General features: G+C 64.4%; 2 protein-coding genes across 2 annotated transcripts in view; both read right to left on the reverse strand.

The window, feature by feature from the left end:
* SSBP4 (single stranded DNA binding protein 4) overlaps positions 1 to 6,017 on the reverse strand; it is a 53,592-nt gene extending 47,575 nt beyond the window's left edge. Inside the window, exon 1 of the mRNA XM_084614780.1 lies at positions 5,776 to 6,017. Coding sequence (XP_084470906.1) covers positions 5,776 to 5,831 — 56 coding nt within the window. The 5' untranslated portion in view covers positions 5,832 to 6,017. The remainder of the gene's footprint in view (positions 1 to 5,775) is intronic.
* Positions 6,018 to 8,586: 2,569 nt separating this feature from the next.
* Positions 8,587 to 23,999, reverse strand: LOC311513231 (uncharacterized protein; the record flags this gene model as incomplete). The annotated part of the gene is made up of 4 exons (XM_084614912.1): positions 8,587 to 9,387; positions 18,492 to 18,628; positions 21,928 to 22,568; positions 23,858 to 23,999. 4 exons carry the CDS (start codon positions 23,997 to 23,999, stop codon positions 9,108 to 9,110), a joined length of 1,200 nt encoding a protein of 399 aa, XP_084471038.1. The 3' UTR covers positions 8,587 to 9,107.
* Between the last annotated feature and the right edge of the window lie 774 nt (positions 24,000 to 24,773).

Raw genomic sequence — 24,773 nt, forward strand, 5'->3', positions numbered from 1 at the left:
CTGGCCTGCACACACTGGCTTCCCGCCCCAGCTACCAGCCTGCGGGGACGGGGACGGGGACAGAGACCTCGCTCCAGCCTCAGCCCTGGGCCCCAGGCAGCGCAGCCAGGAGCTCCTAGGACCGAGGTCTGTGGGGAACAGCAGAGCTTCCACCACTGCCCGACTCAGGAGCTGTCTGGGGCGGGCTGAGGGCAGAGATAGTCACCCGGACACCAGCTGGGTCTCTGGAGTTGGGGGAACAGGGGGTCAGAATGGCAGAGACCGTTGGGACACCATCAGGGACGTGCTGGTCTGGGACGCCGTGGCTCACAAAGCCTGGGAGCAGGCCTGACAGCTGAGGCCCAAGCAGAGGGGACCCAGCCTTGGAGCAAATGCCCAGAGGGGAACCAGGGCAGCCGGAGAGTCTCTGCAAAGCCTTCCTCTTGGAGAGCCTGAGTGACACGAGCATCCTTCCACCCAGACAGCCCCAGGACAGAGCCTCTGACAACAGCCAGCAAGGCAGCCAGGCGCAAACCTCCCCCCAGCAGAGAGCTGCCCGAAAGCGAGAGCAGCCAGACACTCCACGGAGCCCACAGGGGACGCGGCTACTGCTCTGGACATGGAAGGAGCCCAGATACTATGGTTACGGGCGCCAGGATAAACTTTGCACATGTCTGATTCTAAACGTTTTCCCTCTACACTCAGGGTAGTGTTTTTCCTCTGTGTTTGTGCAGCGCACACTCCCCTGGCCCCTGGGCAAGGCCCTGCAGATAACAACCACTCTGCACTTCCATGAGACATTCAAAGGGAAAAGTCTCTAGCCACTGCTTCCCAGGGCCAGATCCTCAGCTGGTGCAACCCAGCATGCTCCCACTGCAGTGGGCAGAGCGACGCCAGCAGAGAATTCAGCGCTCATGTCGTCTTCTCCCCTCCCGGAGCAGCAGCCGGGAACGGACAAACCCCTGCAGAGCTGGTGGATCAGGGCCTGTTCAGAGCACTAAAGCCAGGACCGGTTCTGGACCCAGGCATCCGAGACCCTCGGAGACACATGGAAGAAGTTCTTGGAGGCAGCCCCCCCATACTATCCCAGCCCACTCACCCTCTGCATGGAGGGAAGGCTGCAGGAGGTGGCTAGCTGCCACATGAGGGGCTGGCGAGGGCAGGGGGGTCCCAGAGAGTCTCTATGGGGCAGATTCCCAGAGTGATGCTTTGGAGTCTCCAAGGGACCTGGATAGTGGCACAACCCCCACCCCCGGCTTCCCCACAGCCTGGCTCTCCCCTGCTCCTGCTACTCCGGAGAGTAGTGCCTCCCACAGGGGAAGGCTGGGGCTTGTCTCTGCATCTCTTGGCAGGGTCTGGCTCGTTTTCATGCGTTTTCTCTTCAGTGTCAATGCTCCAATGCAAAGTTTTCCTTAAAGCAACACAAATGAACCCAAAGCCAACAGCCCAGGGCTCACCTACTACAGCCCACCAACACAGAGAGGTCCAAAGCTCACCAGCAACCCTCCTGCAGTAGGGCAGCTTCCCCTCAGTACCTCCATGGCACAGCCAGGACACCTGCCTCAGTTTCCCCTTCACTCACCCACCAAAGGTAACATAGTCTAGTGTTTATCCGAAGTCCCCCTGTGGGCACAGTACAGTCACGTTCCCATGAGCTGACCCACAGAACCCTCATGCCAAAGCCAGTCGTCCCGAACTCCCAGAGTGCAGCAAATCCCAGCTGACTGCCATGCCCCTGCCAGGGACGTCCCTTCCAGCTCAGACTCCCAAGAGCCCACGTCTAGGTTGGCACCAGCCTCTCTGCCCCAGTTCCAGGGCCCTGCGCCCCAGGACGTCCACCTGAAAGGTCCCAGGTTCGATCCTCCCCCCTTCTCCAGCCCCAGGCCAGGGCTCCCTTCAGTTCCACTCAGCCAGGCCTGCCCGCTGCAAGTCCTACCCCCTGCTCTGGATCCTCCCTCCAACCCCAACCCCTATCGTGCTGCAAGGGGGCAGCATCCCCACCGGGCTCCACTCACCAGGGAGCCCTGCCCCGGCTGCTGGGATCCACCGTTTCAGGCTTGGCTTCCCGCAGCCAGGCTGGATCACCCCACATTCCCAGGAGCCGCTGCACAAGCTCCTGCAACTCCCCAGGGGTTCCCCAGCTCTGGCCGGCCTCACCGATCCCATTCTTCACTTCACAGCCTCCCCCAAGCTCCCTGGTCCTCCTCACCTCCGCCACGCCCCATGACAGCTACAACAACAAAGAGCTGCATGCAGGCTCAGCCCTTGCTGGCAACCCTACAATAACAAATGCGTGCGCACACGTGTGCTGGAGGAAAACCAACGCCAGCGAGTCCGAGCGGAGATCCCAGCTTCTCGGCCATCACCAACCAAGTGCAGAAAACAACGGGAACAATCGCTGGTGAGCGTCACCATGGGGCCTGGCTGGGACTGGCCCCCTACGGGCCGCACGCCCCACCTGCTTCTCCCTCCTTCCAGCCCCCTCCCTATGAGCCCCCCTCCCCCAGCTCTTCACTCTCCTCCTGCCACACCAGGGAAAGCAGAAGGGTCATTGACAACACCCAGATGGGGCCGAGTCAACTCGTTACGGTTCCTCCCAAAGCCCCTGGCATCTCCCCCAGGCTCAGCCCCAGCCCCTGCCAGCTCTCTCCTCACCCTCCGCAGCAGCAGCTCCCAGCTCTGCCCACCCCAGGTGCCCACGGGGCAGTGCTGGCCTAACCTAGCAGCGCCAGCTGTCCTCACCGGTGGCACCGCATGGGGGGGGTACAGAGAACGGCTCCGTGCGGGGAGAGCGGGCCCAGATGCTCCTGTCCAGGAGCCTGGAAGCAGCGGGCATGGGCCACATACAGCCAGCCAGGCCTGAACTCCAGCCCTGAGACGAGAAGACCAGGGCTCCCAGCCAGCAAGCGGGGCGGGGGGGCACACCCACCCCCCGAGGAAGACCACAGCCCCAATCCTGTAGTGAGTAAACTCGCCTAAGCAGCTGCACTGACTCCAACGCAGCTCACCCCACGTGGAGCCGAGCCAGCCGGGTGGGCCGACTGCCCCAGCCCCTCCCTCCCGAGCTACTAAATCAGGATGGGGTCTGGAACCACAGGCCCCAGGGCAGGTCACTTGCTTTTCTAGCCATTCCCTCCACCTAGGGAGCTTGGCCCCACATTCCCTCCCCCAACCAGCTGGGCCCCCGCATCTCACCGCCCCCAGCACAGCTGAGCCAGCCTGCAATCCTCCCACCCCCCCAGAATGATCATGTAATGGAACAGACCCTCTCCCCTGGATTCCAGATACAAGCCAGGGACATTTCAATGGGGCCCGGGGGCAGAGGAGCCCCCCGGGGCAAGGCTGGGGTTGGTCCCTCGGCTCCCCTGGCCTGGCATCGCCTGGGGAAAGGGATCAGTACGGGGTCCTGCACTGACCCCCCGGGGAGACGTGGTGACACACAGACACGCACAGGGCAGACAGACGGACAGACACACACAGGCAGAGTCCCCCCCCCCCCCCCCCGGCTGACTGCTGTGTTTGTAGGAGGCACGTCCCCTGCTCTCAAGGGGCCGCTTTTATGAATGAGCGAGTGACAGCGCAGGGATGTAATCAGGCAGCTGCCGCTAAGCGGATACGGCTCACCTGGATCCCGAGTCAGCGCGGCTGCCTCAGTGGGACCGACCGGCGCCAAAGGCGGGTCGAGCATCTGGCTCCCGCGAGTGATTCAGCCAGGGCCCATCCGGCACCCCAGGGCCCATCGCAGCCACCCCAGAATCAAAGCAAGGAGGACTGTCCGGACTCCATTCTACTACCAGAGCCTGCCCTGGCCCTGGGGTGGGGAGGGGAAGCTCAGCCCTGGGGTTCCCTCCTCCAGCCTTTCCCCTGCTCTCGTTACTTGAACGGTCTGTGCAGCGGGTGGCCCCAGTGTTTCCGACAGCAAACGCTCCAGCCCTGCAGCCCCCTCCGTCCCAGCACCCGCAGCCTTCCCGGCCCATCGCAGCAGCAGTTGATGGGCCGTGATGCACCCTCCAGCCCCTGGAGCAGAGACACACAGAGCCACTGTTGGAGACGGGATATGGGCCGAGACCGGCCCAATCCTTCGGGAACCCCCTTGCTCACAACCATCACCCACCAACGCCAGGAAGCTCCAGGGGTAGGCACCAAGCGGCTGTCTGGTCCCAAGGTTGCATTGTCTTCCTTCTTTGTCACTGAAATAATATCCCAAGTCCGCCTGAAAGGGACAGGCTGGGGGGGGGCGCTACCAATCCCCTCCCGGGTCTCTGGCTGGTTCCTGTCACTCTCTGGTCCACGTGCCAGTCTCGGTAGGAAGAGGTTCACCCTCGCCTCCCTGCGGGATCCCACATCTGCCCAACAGCGAAGAACACGGCTCAGGCCGCGCACCGAGCCAAAGGGCCCGGTTCCAGCCAGCACGCGACCACTGTGATGTGCCAGACGCAAACCCCCTGCTGCCACTGAGAGCTGCCCTGGGGCAAGGGCGGGGGGGGGGGGGGGAGAGACAGGGCTCTCCACAGAGTAACTGCCCCCCCCAGGGGAAAATCTGTTTGCACATGGTGAGGTATTGCACCAGCCTGGCACCTCCCCCCAGGCCCAACACCCAGGGCAAACTAAGCTCGCACTTCCCCCCCCCATGCAGAACTCACTCACACATCACACTGCGCACCCCCCCATCTGTCCTCCCCCCCCATGTACCTGTGCCCAGCCACACCTTTGTTCTGCGCAGTTCTGCCATAGGACAGGGCAGGGGGGGGGGGCCACAGGGCAACCTGCTGCCTCGGTTGGCCGCTGCCAGTCAGGCTTTGCCCCTCGGACAAGGGAGAGCCCAGGAGCGGCGGGTTCCTCCTGGCCGGGACCCTTTGCCCAGAGCCCCGCAGGGCTGGGACTGGGTCCTGCCAGCCCCTGGGACAGGAGCCGGCTGGGCTGGGTCCGAGCAGCGCCCAGCCCAGCGGGGCCCCGACAGGATCGACACCTGCTACCAGCAGCAGCTCCGCGGGGCCCGTGTGCAGGGTCCGCCCCCGGACTTCAGCCCGGGCCGGCCGCGACTTGCGGGACCCGCCGGGCAGCGTCCCAGGCTGCAGCCCCGGCCCAGCAGCGCCCGGCCGGGCTGCCCCTAACAATGGGGGGGTGGGGGGGCTCCTGCCGGGGCCGGCCCCGGGGGCAGGGTGCGGGCACCCAGCCCCTGACACTTCCCGCCCCCCCCCGGGGCGTCTGCTGACCCCCGCCCCGCTCCCGGAGCGACGCCGGGGCCCCCAGGCGCTCCTCGCGGCAGGGCCGGGGGCTGGCGGGGCCCCGAGCCGCCCAAGTCACCCCAGGGGCGGCCGCTCGCAGCCCCCGGCGCCGGGCCGGACCCGCCTGGCTCCGGGGGCTCCGCGGTGGGCGAGGGCCGGGCCCCGGGCCCCCGCAGCCCCCGCGACGCGTCCCCGCCCCGCTCCGGCCCCCGACGCGGCTCCCCAGCCGGGCGGACCCTCGCTCCGGAGCCCCGCGCCCCGCGCCGCCCCAAGAGCGCAAAGTTGGCGGCGCAAAGTTGAGACGCTCCGAGCCGGCTGCGGCCCCCGCTCGCTCCCGCCCGCCCGCGGCGGGGCAGAGCCCCCGGCCCCCACCCGCCGCCGGGGGCCCCACGCCGGCCCCGGGGAGGGCGGCACGGAGGCTGCGGGCTGCGCGCCCACGGGCGGGCGCCCCGCTGCGGCCCCCACGGCCCGGCGAACTTCCCGCGGGGAGTCGCCCCGGGGGGCGCGTGGGGGGCGGGGAACGGGCCCCCCCGCGCTGCCGGCCCACGCCGGGGTCCGGCGGACTCACTTCTCCCGGGCCTGGCTGTCCGAGGGCACGGCGGGGCCCTTCCCCTTGGCGTACATGCTGCGGCCGGGCTTCGCCTGTGCACGCCCGTCAGCGAGCGCGGCCGGCGCAGCGCCCCATCGCCACGGCCACCCCGCCGGCCCCGGCCCGGAGCAGCGGCCGCAAACCCGGCAGCGGCGCTCGGGCGGGGGAGCTTGAAACCGCCGCGCAGGCACCGGGCGGGCGGGGGGCGCGCGCGCTCGCTCGCCCTCTCGTCTCTGGTGGCTGTTCCAGGAACGGCGCCACCTCCCCCGCCCCGGCTCAGCTCTTAAAAGGGCAACGCCGGGGCTGAAGCGCGCGCGGGGGGGCTCCGCACGCGCGCATGCTTCCCGCCCCGGCACGGTGCACACCCCACGGGCCTGGCGCCCCGCTCAACCCCCCCCCCACGCTGGCACGTGCTCCCTCCAGCCTCAGACTCTACCCAAGGCTAATAGGGGCAGGCCCATCACGGCACGCCCAACACCCCACTGCACGGTGCTCTCAGCAACCTGCACCCAGCGCCCCACTGCCAGCACCTCGCCCAGTGCTTCCCGCCACCCCACTGCCAGCCCTGGACACCGTCTTCTGCCAACCCCCCTCTTGCTGTTTGTCCCTCATGCTCGGAAACCATTTCAGGACCAGCTAGGCTGGGAAGGAAACTCCTTCATTGTTTGCACTTTCCCTGGAGATGCCCCATGGGTATTTTCACACAGCAGCTCCTGTGTGTGCAGGTTGCTGGGTCTAGTGGCTCTGGCTTCAAAGGAAGAAGAAACTGCTAGTCTGTTTCTGCTTCCTGTGTGACTGGCACGTTTGGGTGCGAACCCAGGGAGGGCACATTTCCAGGGCTCCCCTGGACAGGACATGGAGGCCTGGCCGAGAGGAATGCTGCCCCTCCTCAGGGTGCAGGGAGCCCGGCTGGGAGAGATTTGGGGACTCTCCGAATATCATGGAAACCACTTGCTGGGAATAGATGTGCCAAGGGGCTGTGTTTCAAGGTCCCCTGCACGCAGGGTCAGTCACCACTGACCCCCACAGGCCGTGCCCAGGCCAGTCGTCCCTGACCAGCAGCCAAACTACACCTCCAGCAGCTGCACTGCTTGGCCTCTCGCGGTGGCCCAGGGACAGCCAAGTGGGTCAAAAGGCAAATCCTGCAGCAGCCGCCTCCTGCAGCACCAGTGGCCTCCGCCTACGGCCCCTCTCGAGAGAGTTGCATTCACAGGCTGGGAATCAGAAGGGAGACCAAACTCTGGGGCCTCCCCGCTGACACTGGGGGTTTGTGGCACAAGGCACCTCACGCCCCGGGTAGGTTGTCAGCAGCACGGAGCTAAGGGCCCAGCCAAGGCTGCGGCTGGCTCATCGGCCTCTCTGCTCCCTGTGGCCCAGGCACCATTGGAGGAGGATGGAGCAGAGGAGATGCTGGGGGGGTGTTGTGTGGAAAGTCAGAGCACTTCTCCGCGGGCAGAGCAGGATCCCCCCAGCCCCGTCTCCCCTGGGGACGGGACAGAAGAGAACTGGCCCAGGCACGACTCCCACTGGGCAGCCCCCCAGCAAGAGAGGAGAGAACAGCAGCCCTGAAATCCATAGGGGAAGCTGACCGGCTGGGCTGCAAGCCAAGCCCATAAAGACAGAGGTGCTGGAGTGACACTGCCCAGGGCTTTGTGTGGAATGAGCAGAGGAGGGTTAAAGGAGCAGGAGGGGTTGCCCTGTCGCTGCAGCAGGGCCAGGAGGGGACGCTCATGCACTGAGGTTTTCTCACAAGCCCCAGAACAAGGCTGGAGTTTCTTGATTTTTCCCTGGTGCTGGATTTTTGGAGCAGGGTTGGGCAGAAACCTGGGCCTGACCCACTCACACAGCACTGGGGGGAGGAGGGACTAGAGCCGTGTGACCCAAACCTCTCTCTGCAGTGGACCCTGATCCAGAGCTCAGCAACTTGGGGAGCGTCAGCAGCCGGCTCTGGGCTTTGCTTGGGCCCATCTCGGCTCAGAGCTGCCTCCGCTCAGATTAGAACTCTTCCCGTTCCCCCAAATCACAACGTCACCGTGAAACTTTCCAGTGCTGACAAACTGACGCAGTGCAAGGAAAACGCGTCTGGTCAAGCGCATGCCAGGCAGCTCTAGTGAAAGCCCAGGGGTGTCTGGGGCCCAGGCCTGTGACCTGACCACTAGCCCCTGCTCTTCTCTAAACCCTGGGTCAGGTAAACTGGGCACCCGGCTCTGCTCTGATACATTGAGAAATCCAGAGCGACTGCTGAATTCAGTGAGCTGACGCTGGCCGACAGGAGAGCAGATCCGGGGTGACACCTGGAGCTGCACCTGCCCCCCAGTTCCGTGGCTGGGGGGTCCATGGAACTGAGTGGTGGCTGGGCTTAGAGCTGCCTCCTGCGGTCTGCAGACAGCTTTGGCCCTGGAGCGGAGACAGGCTGGCCCAGAAGGGCGGCCAAGTGAGCGTTGGAGAGGGATGGTGACCCAGGGCTGAAGATGCCCAAGGTGGCGCTGACCCTGGGGGAGGGGCTGCCCCCCACCCTGAAGCTAAGGGCCCAGTTTGGCTCTCAGGAACTCCGTGGAGTTTCACAGTTACACCGGGCCTGGCAAGATTCCCCCGAGAGCCCAGTGGCTCTCCTTTCAGGCAGCCGGGCAGGTCCCCCTGCTGGCCTGGTGTGGTTGGACGTGGGAAGAGCCAAGGGAAAAAGGGTGATTTCTTTTTCTCCTCCCCATTAATAAACCACAATGAAAGATGCATACGGGGGGATGATTGTTCATTGTATGAGCACCTGGTTAGTAACCGGCGGAACGAGACAGTCTGGGCCAGCTTTGCCAGGGAATGGCAACAACACTTCACTCAGAACCCACGGTCGCAGTCTCTGGGGGCGGGAACCCGGAGAACTAAGAGCCCGGTTCATGCAGAGGGCAGGTCAGCGCCGCTGGGCTCAGCGCTCGGGACGCTGGAGCCTGGGACGTCTCCTTTCAGTCCCCCAGGAGACTCCGTGCGCAGCTCTGCCCTGCTGAGGTGCCTTGTGGGCCGGTTCAAATAGAACTCGGAAGCACGTTTGATTTAGAAACTCTTCAGCCTTCCCCCAGAACCAGGCTGCTGGGTTTGGCATATTCCTCTGCCCCGTGTTCTCTGCTACCAGGGCCTCGGGTTTCCCAAGAGCCTTCCAGCTCCCACCACTTGTTCCAATGCGCTCGGTGACATCGCAGCGCCAGTGAAGATGTCACCGGGTGAGGTCATCGGAGAGGAGCGAGCAGCGGGAGCGGGTGACTCATGGAGAAGCAGAGATCCTGTTTCCGGCAACCGATGAAGAACAGGGGAGCAGGATGTCAGAACCCACAGCTGCTGCTACGCACAGAGGAGAGAAGCGTCGTTGTCTGACAGAGCCCCGCAGAATTCAGCTGGCCTTGGCAGTGTGTGCACGGGCGTGGGTGCGGGTACCTCTTGCTGTTTGTATCCATAATTATTTGTTTGCACATGCAGGTAAAATACCTTCTGTTTCCCATTGCTTCCATTCCCCCTGGGAAGGGCAGCCAAGCAGACTTTGTCCCTGGGCTGATGAGCACTCCGTCCCCACAAGCTGCAAGCACCAGCCACTCTTGAATGGGTCTTCAGCACAGAAAGAAATGCGTGAGCTTTTTGGAAACTTACCAGGCACTTTTTTATCACCTTTAAAGTCTGATTTTTAGTCATTTCAGCTGTTTCCTCATCCTGGTGCTCAGGGCAACCAAGCCCCTAGCCAGTGTGCAGAACCCGCCCCCATGCACGGGAGCAACCTGAACACACAACTCAGCTTACTCCTGCAACCCGCGTGTGCAAGCCACACACCCGAACCCACAGCCACCCCCACTGATCAGCACAACTGGCCCAGCAGGTACCAGCAACCTTCTGTCAGCACAGTGCATCAGTAGCCCCCCAGCAACCTGTGGGCGCAACCCCGAGTCACACACAACCTGCACTAATAAACATGGCCTGTACAAACCCTACGAAAACACAGCCCCGTCGCTGATACACCAGCGAGGGAAATAAACCCCCAAAGAAGAGATTTCCTGGCCAACCTGCCATGTAGAAATCTCACTGAAAGAGAATTGGTTTAAAGACCGAGTAACCTCCACCCCGACCCCGCACGCACACTCTTGCTTTCTTCTCTGAGAGCCATGGCCCATCTTCCCGTCCAGCGTCTTTGTCCTGGGGACAGCACCGGTGCTGTGTGACAGTGAACCGGGCAGCAGGCATGATCCTGGCCAGCCTGAAGTGCCCCACCCAGGGGAGTAGGATTCATAGATGCTCTGGCCGGAAGGGACCACTGTGACCACCTGGTCTGAGCTCTCTTCTGTTATGTTCTCTGGTAACAGAGGTGCCACCCTCCTGGCAGCTCTGCCTCAGTTTCCCCTGTCAGCCCACCCCAGCTGTGGATGTGGCTTGGCCCAGTGAGCTCAGCCCTTGCCCAGGTAATGGGCCAATGACAACAGGAGAATAAAGTGAGGGAATCCTCGGCCCAGCCTGGCTGCGCCTCTAGCCCCTTTCCCTGAGGCCCCCACTGCCCCGGCCTGGCTCAGTGCCCAGGTTTCAATCAAATCAAAGACCCAGGCCAGGCCCAGCCCCCACTCTGGGCCGGCCCGAGTCCCCAGACAGCTCCTGGCCCCACTAAGAGCAGCCCGTCTGCTCCCACACACACACACCCGTCTGGCCGCACTGCCTGGGCTTCCCTCCGTCTACAGCGCAGGGAGGAGGGGGTCTCGTGAACTCCTGGCTGCTCCATAACCCCATCGTGGCCAGCCCATCGCGGCCCTGCATGGCCCCCTCAGGGAGCCTCCTGCATTCGGGCTGGCAGGCTGCTCCGAGGGCACATGGGAGAGGGCCCTCGGCAGCACGGAGCAGGAGGCTCCCGCTCCCAGGCCTTGACCTTGCCGAGCGCAGCATGGGAGTGCCAGGGAGGCATGGTTGGGGCTGGAGCTGTGGGGTGGGGGGACGTTTGTGGGAGGGGCTCATGGGGGGCAGGACAGCTCTGGGTTGGCACCGGGAGGTCGCTGGTCTGAAGCCATCTTGGCTGCCCAGAGCTGCCAATTGCTCATCGGCAGCTGGTGACTCAGCTCACGCCTGCAGCCAGGCTGACAGGTCCCCGAATGCCTCCTCTGTGACTGCCGCTCTTACCAGGCCGCTAACGGGGAGGGGGCTGGCAAGGGCATGGTGCCCCCCCGTTCGGTGCATCATGTGCCCAGCCCCCAGGCTCTTACAGCCCTCCCCAGGGTACAGCACAGTATGCTGCCACCCACTGCACAGAGCATGCTGGCACTGACGGGGTTAATCGCCCCCCAACATCGGTCAGTGCGCTCGCATGGCCCCACCAGGTGGGTGATGGGCCCCAAATCTCCCACCGAGCCATGTCTCAGGCAGGATGGAGGGGGCAGGGCCTGGGCCTTCTCCCCCATGCCTGCTGGTGCCCCTCACGCGCCGCTGATGCCCCCCACCCATGCTCTCCCATGCTCATTGCCCGCCTGTCACACACCCAATGATGCCCCTCGCTTGCCCCACCCTGCCTGGCACTGCCCTTCACCCACCCCCTTCGGGAGCAGAACATGGCGCTGGCGGCTGGATTCTCGAGGAGCCGGAGCGCCACCTTGTGTCGGTTATGGAAGCTACTGGTCTGTACACCTGCCCCACAGGGGCTGTTCCCACCCTCACCCCACTGAGCATTTATCGCTCCCAGGTTCCCAGAGCCACCTGCCCTGCGGGCTCCCAGGAGCTGGGCTCCCCGGCCAGATGTGCTCCACGGCATGTGAGGATGTGAACCAGAGGAGGGAGGAGAGTGGGGAGGCTTCCTGGCTGCCCTCCCCCAGCAAAGCGCCCCTCTTGGTGGGGCTGGGAGCGTTTTAGCTGGAACAGCCCATCTGCCCATGGGATTGTGGGGTTGGTGGGGGCGGGGGGTTTCTTCATCCCTTTTCATTGCAGCTTCAGCTGTGGCTGAATCGAGCACGACCTCGATCTCGCCTCGAGCACGTGCTCCATGCACCCCCCGGTCTGCAGCTCGGTTACCGGCCTGGAGCCCAGGTGCGGATCAGCTGCAGGCAGAGAGTCCACAGCAATATGATTTATGCTTCGAAATCTCTGTTTGAGACGGTACCTACCACCAAACTGCTGCAGATGTGCAACGGCACACGCCTGCACACGTGCAGGGCCCAGTGCTCCACGCACACGCAGGCCGGCGGGTCTGGCTGGACCCATCAGACCCCCTCTCCCAGCTCCGGCCACAGAGCCGGCCCAGGGTCAGTTACACCAGCTGCCACTGGGGCAAATGGACACATGCCTGGGCATTATGGGATGTCTCATGCATGCCTTTCTCCCCTCCGCTGCCCTCTGGAGCCCAGAGCGGGATCCCAGCTGGCGGCGAATGGAGATGTGCCAGGGATGGGAGCTGCCCCCGGTCAGTGGGAGACAGAGGGTCTGTGCCCCTCCATGCCCTGCCTGCTCAGCCCGGAACCCAGGCCATGGCTGCCAGTTCCTGGACGTGCCACCTCTGCAAAGCACCGCAGTCTGGCTCCAGGGACTGCGTCCTGTGGAGACCTCCAACCCTCCAGATGTGGCTCCCAGCCCAGGGCTGCCCCACACCACACAGCTCCAGCTGGTGCAGCCAGGCCCCATTGCCAGGGAGCCCTCAGGTGCTGGCTAGGGTCTCGGCTGCCAGGCTGTGTCGGGCACAGATGTGGCGAATCTGACGGCCTGGCTGGGGTGGGCGTGCCCCACAGCTGATGAATACAATCATCCCCCTTCCCTCCCCCTTGCCAGTTGCCCCTACACGAGCCCCTGGGCAGGGGACCAGCATGGTGCCCAGAGCTGACTGGCCCAGCCCTGGGCACCGAGGGAAGTAGCCCAGCCAGGGAGTGTACAGCACCAGCACAGAGCCGGGGGGGGGGCTCTCTCCGTGGGGTCCAAGTGCTGAGACAAGCCATGCCAGTGGGGTGTGGCTGACGCAGGACAGGCCTCAAGGAGCGAGATGGCCCTGAGCCCCCAGGCCTGGGGGGAGACCTGGGGCACTGGGCAGGGGCTGGGGCCTGGAGTGCGCTGGCTTGCAGAGCTGGGCGCTACGCTGGGTGCCTGGGGCGTGACGTCGCTTCACATCAAGGCGAGGTGGAGAAAGGTGAGATCTGAACAAACCGAAGGCCAGGCCTAGGGGCCGCCTCAGCACCGGGTCCCAGCCATGCCCGGCCTGGCAACGGCCCCGGGGGACTCGTGCCAGGGCAGCTGCTGCAGTCCCACAGACGTCCCTGCAGAACAGCGTGTGGCTGTCACTGCCCAGCCCCCGCTGCACGGGTGGGGGTGTTACCCCCTCACCCCAGTCCCAGCTCTGTCTGCAGGGGGCCCGCAGAGCTGTGGGGGTTCAGTGGCACCATGCTGGGGAGCAACCTGACAGCTCAGACGGCTTCCTCCCCCAAAGGGAATGTGTGGGGACGAGCTCCAGCGACCAGATCAGATCAGAGGGCCGGTAGGGTGGGGGAGGTCAGGACTCCTGGGTTCCATTCCCAGCTGTGCCACTAGCTTACTCTGTGAGCTCTGGAGGTCATGCCAGTGCCTCAGTTTCCCTCCCCCAGGGGTACTGCAAGGCCAAATCCATCTCTGCCAGCAGAGCAGGGGAGTGGGCCTGGCCCCAGAGGCACATCCCCGCGTGGGCAGGTGGCCAGGAGCCATGTGCCAGCAGGGAGCTGGAGGGCGCGCCCTGCTGTCCCCCCATCCCGCTCCGCCTGAGCTTTGTTTGGGTTTTCATTTTTTTGTTGCACTTAAGAAATTAGCGGTAATTACAGCCTGCGTATGGTAATGCTCCTGCGCCACCCCCTGCCTTGCTCAGCTGCTGCTTGGCTGCCTACGCAGACTCTGCACACACGCCGGTTTCTCCCCTCCGGAGCACGGGGAACGAGTGGGGGAAGGGGAGCGAACGGGGTGGGATGGCGCCGGCTCCCCCCTAGGAGAGGGGGGTGAGCGCAGCAGCATCCGGCGGCTGCTCCCAATGCACCACAGTCCTCGGCTCACTCCACAGAGGCGTGCGGACGGGCCAGTTGGCACATGGGGCTGGGAGCAAACGAGGGCCAAAGGGAGCAGGGGGCTGGAAGGAAATGGCCAGAGGATCCCTAGCTCAATGGCCCCAGGTGGTGGCTGTGGCGGACCTCAGCCAAGATGGGATGAAGCCTCAGGATGGAGGGCCAGGCAGGGGTGGGGGAGCCCTGGGCTGGTACCCAGATACCAGGGTGAGGGTGCATTAGAAACCTGGAGACAGAAAGCCCCTGCAGGCCTGCTCTGCAGCCTGGCACTGGCCCCTGGCTCTGCCCCCATCTCCAGGTGGCACCAGCAACTCTGGGGGCAGGTGGGGAAGTAGGGTACCAGGAACAGGAAAGGGGCGGAGTCCCTGCTGGGTCCCAGGACATGGTGAAGTGAATTCAGGAGCTGCCCCAGCAATGACCCTGGGAATGAGTGGATCGAAAGCCAGGCCAGCTGGGCTCTCACACCCTGAAGTCCCCCATGCCCCATAGAGGCCAGGTGAGGAGATCTGGGGCCACTGAGGCAGCTGGGAGGGAAGGCCAAGGGAGGCTGGTATGCCAGCACAGCATCCACCCTGCCATTGCCCATGGTCCCCTGGCATCAGCTGGCAGGGCGCTGCACAGACACATGCAGCAGGAGGCTGGGCTGGCTCAAGGGGGCAGGGGGAGCCGTGCTGAGCGGCCTCAAGTGGCAATGGGGGGTCCTGGCACACAAGTGGGAAGGTGGGGAGTGAGAAGAGAGGAGCGAGGGGAGGAGGAAATGGAGGCCGGGCAATAAGGAAGTAGAAGGACCCCCCGTGCTTCTCTGCCAGGCCTGTGATGTTTGGTGCAAAATTTCCCTGGCTGGACACAGGTCCCCGCTGGGAGCCAAGGGCCTGGCCTCTCAGTGTGCCATGGCAGCGCCAAACTCACCGGCAAGGAGCAGATGGAGGCGAAAGCCCCTGGCACACAGCAGGAGAGATCAGCAAGTCCCCGGTTACATAAACAGGCTCGTTCCACCCAGCACACGCGCCCAGGCCAGACGGATGCAGCAGCTGGCAGAAGGACCCACTGGAGTACAGACTGCAGTGGGGGGGGGGAGATAACGCCCAGCCGTGACCGTGCAAGGGGGCGAGGTGAATGGGCCTGGCACAGGGATGTGCTGAGCCAACGGTCCCTTCTCAGCCATCCACCGCAACTGTCTGGGCCGGGGTGGATCCCGGCGCAGCGACCCTGCGTGGGGGGAGCTCTGTGCGATCACTGCATATACCGCCCCCTCCTGGCGGCAGCTCGCCGGTTACCCCCTTGGCAAGGCTGGGCAGCTTGGGACTTGCTGTCTGTGCTGCTTCCTGTCTCCCTCACAGTCGCTGTCCCCTCCATGCACCCCAGAGTCCCTGCGGGCTCCCAGCCAGGCCTTGGGAACAGCCCGCAGAGCGGTGGGGACCAGTGCCAGCTGGGACGGGGCTTTGGGAGGTGGAGCAGAGCAGCACAGCTAGGCCCCCAGCCCCTCCCCTGGAGCCAGCTGGGAGCCAGGCTGCTGCCTCTCCTCTCCATGGCTGCTGCTCCCCACCCTCCCAGGCTTGGCAGCCGGGGGTTCCAGCCCAGTGCTCTCATTTGCATGCCCAGGGCGAGGCCGGGAGGAAAGAGAACCAAGGAGAGCCCAGCGAGCTCTCAGCCCAGCCCCCAGGACACTCCACTCTCGCTGGGTTCCTGCAAAAACCCTCTGCCAGCGCCCACTGTGGGCAGCAGAGCCAGCGCAGAGAGGGCCAGGTGTGGGACCCTCCAGCCTGCACCTTCCGCTGCTATCGCTCCTTCCTGGGGAGCTTTGGGGCCCACTTCTGGGGCCCTGGCTGCAGGGAAGGGCTGCAGCCACTTGCCCAGCCAGCAAAGAGTTAAACACAGGCCTTGGGAGACTCGCAGCTGCTTGGCACCGTACTGTGCCCAGCAAGGCCGGGCTGCTGGGACCTGTTTACTGGAGATGGAATCGCACCGCTGGAAGGGAGTAAGGGTTTGCAAAGCAGCAGTTCCAGCCTGACAGGCCAGGCCACCTCAGGCCCAAAAGCCATGGTGATGGGCCCCTAGAATACAGACACCCACCTGGCCCTGACTGTGCCTCCCAGACCCCTGGCCCAACCAGTGGCTCCCAGGATAACCCTGTGCTGGTGGGAGGTGGTGGGGCCCATGCAGGGTCCCCTCTAGGACACTTGGCTCAGAGCTTTCCAGTGAGCGGGGTGGAGGGAGCCCCGGGAAAGGCAGCGAAGCTCCCCCAGCGTGCTCCCGAGGCAGGGGACTGGGAAGGATCCAGCCACGTGCTTCGCTCCACGCCTCACAGCAAACCAACCAAGGGAAGGCAGGAGAGCGACTCTGGCACCAGAGGTGGGGTGCGGGCTGGGCAGGGCCCCTTCCCCCGTTGCTCTGGGCTGGCAGCTCAGCCCTTCCGAGCGCGAAAGGGGCAGGACCACACAACTGGGGGGGTTACAGGGAAACTCCAGCACCCAGCTCAGCAGGCACCCAGGGGCACTGCACCGTCTCCAGCTTCCCTCCCCAATTGTCTGTCCCCCTCGGGCCTGGGGCAGGATCCCAATGTGACCAAGTGGAACTGTTCTTAATGTTTCCTCTGAATAGTGTGGGAGTGCCTCAGTTTCCCCTAGGCAGTAATTAAATATCTAGGGGGTGGGAGACGGGTGTATGGTCATTGCAGAGCCCTAGAGGGCAGGTGTGTGCAGGGGTCTGGACACAGAGAATGGCCGACACCCTGTTTCCTGGCACCTGATGGCCTGGGCCCTTCCCCGCTGCAAGGTGAGAGCTGAAGGGTTGGAGAACAAAGGAATCCGGTGACCTCCTGGCCCGGGAAAGGGGAAAGCCCAGGGAGGAGGGGCTGGAGGGAGTGTCAGTTTGGGGCTGGCTGGGACATGGAGTGAAGGGCAGACGTGGTTGTCTGGCTCACTGCCCCCCAGAATGGACCCGGCTGAGGGGTCCTGTTCTCTGCACCTACAAGCTCTGTTTTAGACCATGTTCCTGTCGTCTAATAAACCTTCTGTTTTACTGGCTGGCTGAGAGTCACGTCTGACTGTGAAGTTGGGGGGCAGGACCCTCTGGCTTCCCCAGGACCCCTCCCTGGCAGACTCGCTGTGGGAAGCGCAGGGAGGGGCAGAGGATGCTGAATGCTCCGAGGTCAGACCCAGGAAGGTGGAAGCTGTGTGAGCTGTGTGTCCTGCAGACAGGCAGCTCCCAGAGAGGTGACTTCCCCAGAGTCCTGGCTGGCTTTGCAGGGAGCAGCTCCAGAGCATCGCCCGGGGACTCCGTGACACCCCTGTTGGTGCTGGGCCACAGGGGAAAGCCATGGCCGGGGCCGGGAAGGGGGCAGCGAGCTACTCTCCAAAGCCAGGGGAGACTCGACGGTGGTGAAGAATCTGTCACTTCAGTGTTCGACGCCGGGTTCCCACTGGGAACTTTAGGAGTGATGCAAATTGAACTTCCAGCCACCCTGGAGCAGGGCTCAGAATCGGGGCCCTGGCAGCGACTCCATGGTGCGGTGCATTTTGAGAACCAGCCTGTTGCTGTGAGACGCCGCGGGCTCCTCCCTGGCAGATGGGAATGCTGCGGAGCCCCCGGGCCAACCAACGTGGAGGGGGAAGAGGTGGAGTGGGTAGGGGAGGGGAGGCCCAGGGGCTTTGTGGAGCACTGTGCCCAGCAGCCCTGCCAGCCCGGGGGCAGGAGAGGCACAGGCCTGAGCAGCAGGGCTCATTACATACACGTTCATTGCTAGGGCCCCAGGCTGGGCGATGGGGGACGGGACTTGCTGGGGACTGTGGCCCAGTCACCCATGTTTTCCAGAGCACCCACGGATTTTGGGTGCTGGCGTGGGACACCCAGAGTCTGATCTGCAGAGGAGTTAAGTGCCAACACCTCCAGCTGATTTCACTGTCACACCCAAACAGTGAGCACAAGCCTCAGCCCCTCCGTGCCTCAGTTTCCCCAGCTGTCAGTTGGGGGTAATGATGCTGAGCCTGGAGATCCCCAGGCAGAAACACATGCAGGGCCTGCCTCCACAGGAGCTCTCCCCACTGGACCCCCCTCTCCTGGCCCTGCTCTGCCCACCAGCCCTCTTCCCGCATCACTCCCTGCTCTGGGGGAGCTGGGGAGGGAGGTGTCTGGCACGGGGACGGCAGGCAGCAGTGCTGCAAGTGTACTAGGTCCAGCACAGTTTCAGGAGCCCTGACTTCACACCAGGATGCCGCGCTGAGCCCCCCGCACCCTTCCAAGCCTGTTTCATCAACAGCTGGCGTCCCCACCCTTTCATAGGCAGAGTGGGGCAGGGTCTCCCAGTACCCAGCCATCCCTGGGGCAGGGGCACATTCAGCTCAGTTCTTCCAGGGTCAGCCCCGGTGTGAGTCTGACCCTTGCCCAGGAGCCAGCTGGGCTCCTCCCTCCAGCATTCACATGTAGGAGCAGCCCTCCAAAGTGAGATGGACACCTGCTCTGCAGTACCCTGCCACCCCCTGAGCTCCTGGGGCCTGCTGGCTCCCCCAGGAAAGGTCCTGTTTTAATGCCCAGCATGGCCACTTGTCCCCCGTCCACTGGCAGAGAAAGCCCAGCGCAAACAGAATCATCCAGCCCCTGGGAAACGGCCCCTCGGCACTGGCTGCTTTCCCATCCCAGGGCTGGGGGCAGGCATGGGCACCGAGACACTCGCAAACTTACCGTCCCGCAGCAATATCAGCGTCAGCATTCCCACCGCTGCCAGCATAGGGCAGCACTGCCAGCCATGTGACATGTGGTGTCCCTCTTAAAGCCCCAGCACCTGGACTCAGGTGACCAGGTGCAGATCTCAGCGTTCCCTGAAAACAAGAAAAGGAGGTTTCAGGCCCTCCTGGCTGCAGGGAAGAGTTTGAGCTTGTGACCAGAGTGGGACCCCGGGCCCAGAGATCAGACCTATTACCTATGACTTGCAGCCCCCACACCCATCCCACACAGACACAGAGGAGCCCCCATCCGCGTCAACCCTATTGTCCAAGGAGCCTGCTCTTCGCTGGCCACCTGGGCCTTCCTGCAGAGCCCAGCAGCGCAGGGCCAGCCAGCACCCGTGCTGGGCAAACAGCTCTTCCCTGGGAACTGGCCTGAGAGGCACAGTCACAAGGACCCGGGCAAACAGAGCAGGGCTCAGTAGAGGCAACTGGGCCACACTGTGCATCTGCAGCAGCCAAGTTTGAAGCCATGGGGGGGTCACACCGCTCTCCCCTTGCACTGCCTGGGGCCCCAGCCAGAGACACTGAGCCCCCGGTGCTCGCCCCCGCAGGGCTTGGATGGACACTGCACGTCTCCAGCCAGAGGTCACGCTGCCACCCGCCATCTCGGGGGGAGGCTCCCTGGAATCTCCCTTGTGACCTCGCCCCATGGCGCTCGCACCTGCTGGGGGTGATTCACACAGAGTCCAGAGCCCCAGCCAGGGACACGGGCCCCGGGAGCTCCTGCCCAGGCATCAGGTCTGCGGGCAGGGGCTGGCAGTGGGGAACTCGGGCTCCACAGGGCCAGCTGGGAGAGCCAGAGGCAAAATCTTCAGCCCAATGCCCCAGCCCCAGAGCCTGTATCCTGGCCCCTGGGGGGAGGCGGCCGTGGCTCCCAGACCAGGCGGGGTGTGGGAGGTGAGCATGTGGTCAGGAAGCCAGCAGGAGCCATGGGGCAAGGCCAGCCCTGGGAGTGGGGTCCCCTGAGGCAAGGGCATTGGGAATCTGTCCCAGAGGCAACGCTGCCCCCTGTCCCAACTCTAAGCCCATGGGCTTTATGGGCCTCTGGCATTGGGGGCGGGGGGACTCTGGAGCAGAGCAGCCTGTGATGGGCAAACCCTCCCCCAAGTCACCCCAGCAGCTAACGACAAAGGGAGGGCAGCTCCCATCTCTGCCAGGAGGCAGGGGAAGGACTCAGAGCTTCTCCTCCCAGCCACAAAGTAGGGGTGTCTGTGCAAGGAGCTGCTCTCTGCTCACATGGGAGCTCTGCCTGCCCTGTGGCGGGCCTGGAGGGGCCTACAGGCTCTGTCACAGAGTGTGGGGGAGTCCAGGCCCTGCACCTCTCTTCCTGGGATTCACTGAGACTCTCAGCCAGCCAGTAAAACAGAAGGTTTATTGGACAACAGGAACACAGTCCACAACAGAGCTTGTGGGTATAACCAGGACCCCTCAGTCAAGTCCTTCTGGGGGGAGCAGGGAGCTTAGACCCCAGCCCTGGGGTTCCCTGCGTTCCTCCACCCAGCCCAAAACTGAAACTAACCCCCCCAGCAGGCTCCCTCCTGCAGCCTCTGTTCGCATTCCCGGGCAGAGGTGTTACCTCCCCCTCCCCCTCCTGGCTCAGGTGACAGGCTCTCAGGTCTCCCATCCCCAGGGCACATTCCCAGGTCAACACTCCCCCCTCCCTGCTGTGTCCCATCGTCACATGCTCCCTCTTCCCAGAACCTATTCTCCATTTCTTTTTGTGCCCCCTCCTGGCAGGGCCTTCCAGACCCAGTTAGCAGGAGCCAGGGGGCAGAGGGGGATGGATAATCGCCTGAGTGGGAATTTTTGGTAATATTTTTATGAGTCCTGTTTGTGCCTCAGTTTCCCCAGTGTGCTGCATTGTTTCCAGGGGGTTGGGAAAGGGCTGTTTGCTCTCAGACCAGGCAGAGACATAGATATGGGTGTCGCCTAGCGGTCTGGGTCTTGGTCCCCTTATCAGTGGGGGCCTCTGAAAAGACAATAATTGCCTGGATATCGATACCTAGCAACCAATGCCCCAGAGCGATATAGACTTCCCCAGCTCGGGGACAAATGGCTGGAGAGAGCTGAGGGGGATGCGCTGGCTGCTGGGGACAGCCAGGGCTCGGACCTGGAATTCGGACCAAGGGGCTCAGACAGATGGAGAGACAGAGCTTGAACAATGGGGCTCACCACAGCTTGGCTACCCGGAATGGACGATTCTCCGTGCTAAGCCCAGGCCCTTCCCATGCTGTGACTAGCGACGAATGAGCCCAGCTGCTTTGCCAGCACTGGGCGAGGGGCATCGAGTGCAGAGAATGCACAAGTCTCCCCCAGGGACTCGCTGCCCGGAGCTCACAGGGGAAGCAGGGGGCTGACAGTCCTGCGGTCCAGCCAAAGGCGTTGGTGATGCCGTGTGGCTTTCCCTGGAGGAAGAGAGACCCCCAAGGGGTCTGGCCCACTGACGGGGTTCCTCCTGGAGACCGTTCCAGCGCTGCAGTCCTGGGGATCTGTGACCCCCGACAATGATGGAAATAGCCCCCCTGGTCTGCATTAAACACCCCAACCACCAACCCCAGCTCAGAGCCAGGGGGTCCCTGGGGAAGTCACTGCAAGAAACAAACTGGCCAGAGAGTTGTGTGTTGCCACTGACCCCACAACCACCCTGCCCCCGCCCCACGCCGCGACTGGCCTGCCCCCACACCCGCCTGACTCAGGCCAGTGGGTCTGGGGCAGCTCCCCCCATCACCTTTCCCCTCCCTCTGGAGGAGGGTTCTTGGCAGCGCACCGGGCTGGAGGGTGCCGCGCTCTGGTGGGCCGAGCTGCCCCATGCCCGCCCGGGACAATGGGTCCCTTTCCTAATGCTGCAGCTCCAGCCTGCAAAGCAGCCACTAGGAGGTGCTAAGGTGCGACCCCCCGCCCCAAAAAACAGCCCCCGAGATTGGCTCTCTGGGATCTACAGAGCACCAGTGCCCAGGCCCCCTACCCCATGGGCACTGGGGTCCCGCAGCACCCCAAACCCTGCTCTCGGGCGCTGGCGTGTCACCTCAGGGGGTGACCCACCAGGCGATGCCCTCGAGCTCCGCAAAGAGCTGGAGCAGGGTGCTCAGCAGGCGGGGAAGCGGAGCGGGGCAGGCGGCAGCGAGTGCGCCGGCATGGGGCAGTGCTCGGCGCTCGGCCGCCGGCCCCACCGCGCCCTGCTCCAGCAGCCAGCGGCGGAGATGGGCTGGGAGCCCAGGCAGGCAGGCCGCAGGCCCGCCAAGCAGAGCATTGCCCCACCCCCGGGGGCGCCCCTGGAGCCTTCTCCCCGAGCTCGGGGGCGGCACTTGGCGCCGTGTGCGCCCAGCGGAGCGAGGCCAGCGCCTGACCCCCAACCCCGCCACTGGTCCCTGGGCTCCCCGGCGGAACGCTACCTCGCGGCGGCCCGTGGGGCTGGGGGCGCCCGGGCTCCCTCCCGCTCCCGGGCCTGGGGGCGTCGGAGGGGTTCTCCGGCGGGCGCAAACCACCCCAGGGCCTGGCCTGGGTGTGCCCCAGCAGGCCGGCCGCCGCCGCCTGCCCCCGCGTTCCCCGCCCCGAATCCAGCCGGCCCTTCCGCGGCATCCAGCCCCATTGCGGGGAGCTTGAAACAGCCGGGAGCGCAGGTTCCCGAGCCGGCGGAGTGCGGCGCAGCGCCGCTTTCCTCGGGATCGGTGGGTCTTTGTGCCCGGGAGTGCGCGCTGCCCCCGCCCAGAGGCCGGCCTGGGCCCGGGGCAATGGGGGCTGAGCCGCTTTCCGACCCGGGGCCACCGGCTCCAACTTTCCCAGCTCCAAGCGCTGCGAGGCGCGAACCCGGGGCTCCGGGCGCGGCTCCCTCGGGCTCCAGGGTTGCGCTCGCTCCAGGGGGCTTCCTGCTGCGGGGCTCCGGGCGCCAGCCGGGGGGGGCGAGGTGCCTCCTGCCCCCAGAGTGCTACTGCCAGGAATCCGCTGGCCCTTCCGTGTCCCTTGGCCCCAGCCCCTCCATCGCCCGGCGCGCCGCAGGCGGGACCCGCAGGATGGCAAAGCCTCTCTCCTCTTCCTCAGCTAGGAAGCAGTTTGAGATCCCAGCCGGCCAGGCCCCCTCTCTGGGGGCTGCTCTCCACACAGCACTGTCCCCAGGCACCTCAGCCCCCAGGCACATGGTGTCACGGAGCCCCCAGGCGATGCTCTGGAACTGCTCCTGGGAAGCCGCAGGACTCTGGGGAAGTCTCCTCTCTGGGAGCAGCCTGTCTGCAGGACACACAGCTCACCCGGCTCCCACCTTCCTGGGTCTGACCTCGGAGCATTCAGCATCCTCTTCCCCTCCCTGCGCTTCCCACAGCGAGTCTGCCCAGGCGGGGTCCTGGGGCAGCCAGAGGGTCCTGCCCCCCAACTCCGCAGTCAGACGGGACTCTCGGCCAGCCAGTAACACAGAAGGTTTATTAGATGACAGGAACATGGTCTAACACAGAGCTTGTAGGTGCAGAGAACAGGACCCCTCAGCTGGGTCCATTTTGGGGGGCAGTGAACCAGACAGCCACATCTGCCCTTCACTCCATGTCCCCAGCCAGCCCCAAACTGAAACTCTCCCCAGCCCCTCCTCCTCTGGGCTTTCCCCTTTCCCGGGCCAGGAGGTCACCTGATTCCTTTGTTCTCCAACCCTTTAGCGCTCACCTTGCAGGGGGAAGGGCCCAGGCCATCAGTTGCCAGGAAACAGGGTGTCGGCTATTCTCTGTGTCCAGACCCCTGCACGTACCTGTCCTCTAGGGCTCTGCAATGATCATACACCCTTATCCCACCCTCTAGATACTTAAGAACTGCCTAGGGGAAACTGAGGCACCCCCACACTATTCAGAGGAAACATTAAGAATAGTCCCACTTTGTCACACGTGGACTGAAAGGGAGTGGCACAGGGCGACTGGCCCCAGCCAGACCATTTCTCCAGCCCCCTGGACCTGGGGCCCGCCCTCCAGTTTAAGTCTAGCAAACCTGAGCCCCAGCGTGGGGGTGGAAGGGGCATCTTACGCTGGGCACAGGAGCTAGGCAGCGACGGCCACACATAGCCCTTAACCCAGCAGCACTGAGAATGTCCCCTCCTCTCCCAGGGCCATATCAGCCGCCCACAGCCCTGCATGACCCCAGCTCCACCCCCACCTAGCTTCCTCATGCACCCCTGGGGGAAAGGTCCCAGGGCAGGGGCCTCATGATGGGGGCCTCACATAGTGCAGATCCAGTCTCCTGGCTCCCCGCCATGCTGGTCCCGGCTGTCCCGGGGCCGGGGCTGTGTGAGATCAGGGCGGGGGCTCCTTTAAGTGTGGTGCAGCAGCTGGAGGTGCCAGCCATAGCTACCTGCTCTGCACAGCCCTCCCACAAGCTGGGCCATAGCGCTGCCCGTCAGCACGGAGCGGGGGCGCTGGCGCTGGCCTGGGGGCTTCTGGCCCAGCCTGCGGAAGGAGCAGAGAATTCTCCCCAAATGCAGCGCGGCGCCCATCCCATCCCATATGCAATGCCTAGCGACTCCAGCCCCGTCCAGTTCTCTGGGGCTTCTCCAGGGGGGCGATTCTCTGTTGCTGGTCTCCCCCCAGCAAGGCCCTTGGCATGGTGGGGCAGGGGGGGGGAGTGCAGGGCTCTATCCTCCCAGAGCCAATCCACCTCCTTGAAGCCAGGCCCCCTCCCCTGCGTGGGAACCACGCACCCACCCAGCTGCACATGGCTCCCCTCTGGCTGTCAGGGATGGAGGGAGCATATGGCCCTGGGAGTCAGGACACCTGGGTTCTTTTCCCACTCTGCCACTGAGTCACTGCAGGTCCTAGGGCAGGTCTGTGAATGCTTCTGGGCCTTGAGGAGCCGGGCTGGCTGGGGTCAGCCACTGGCCTGTAGCCAGGCCTGGTCCGTGGTGACTGGCAGCTGTGTCCCTCCAGTGGCTGTTGGTGGCTTGGGGGGCTCAGATCAGTTCCTAGGGATGAGCCGTCTGCCTAGCACAGGCGCTTGCTGGCCCTGGGCTGCTGGGCTGGGCAGGGAGGCCTGGTCCCAGTGGCCAGCGAAGAGAAGACTCCCTGTACAATGGGGCTGAGGCCGCTGGGAGTCTCCTCTGTTACTTTGTGCAATGGGCATCGGTGGCTTTGCTCCCGGGTGCATCCCTGTCCCAGCAGTAGGTGCTGGGGAGGCTGAGCAGGGCCACCAGCCACCCAGCCTCACTTGCCCGCCTGGTAACACCTCAGCCCATGTTCCTGAGGCCCAGGGTAACCGATCCCCCGCTCGTTGG

This window comes from Lepidochelys olivacea (assembly GCF_965140295.1).
Source record: "Lepidochelys olivacea isolate rLepOli2 genome assembly, chromosome: 25".
In the NCBI taxonomy this organism is placed as follows: Eukaryota; Metazoa; Chordata; order Testudines; family Cheloniidae; genus Lepidochelys; species Lepidochelys olivacea.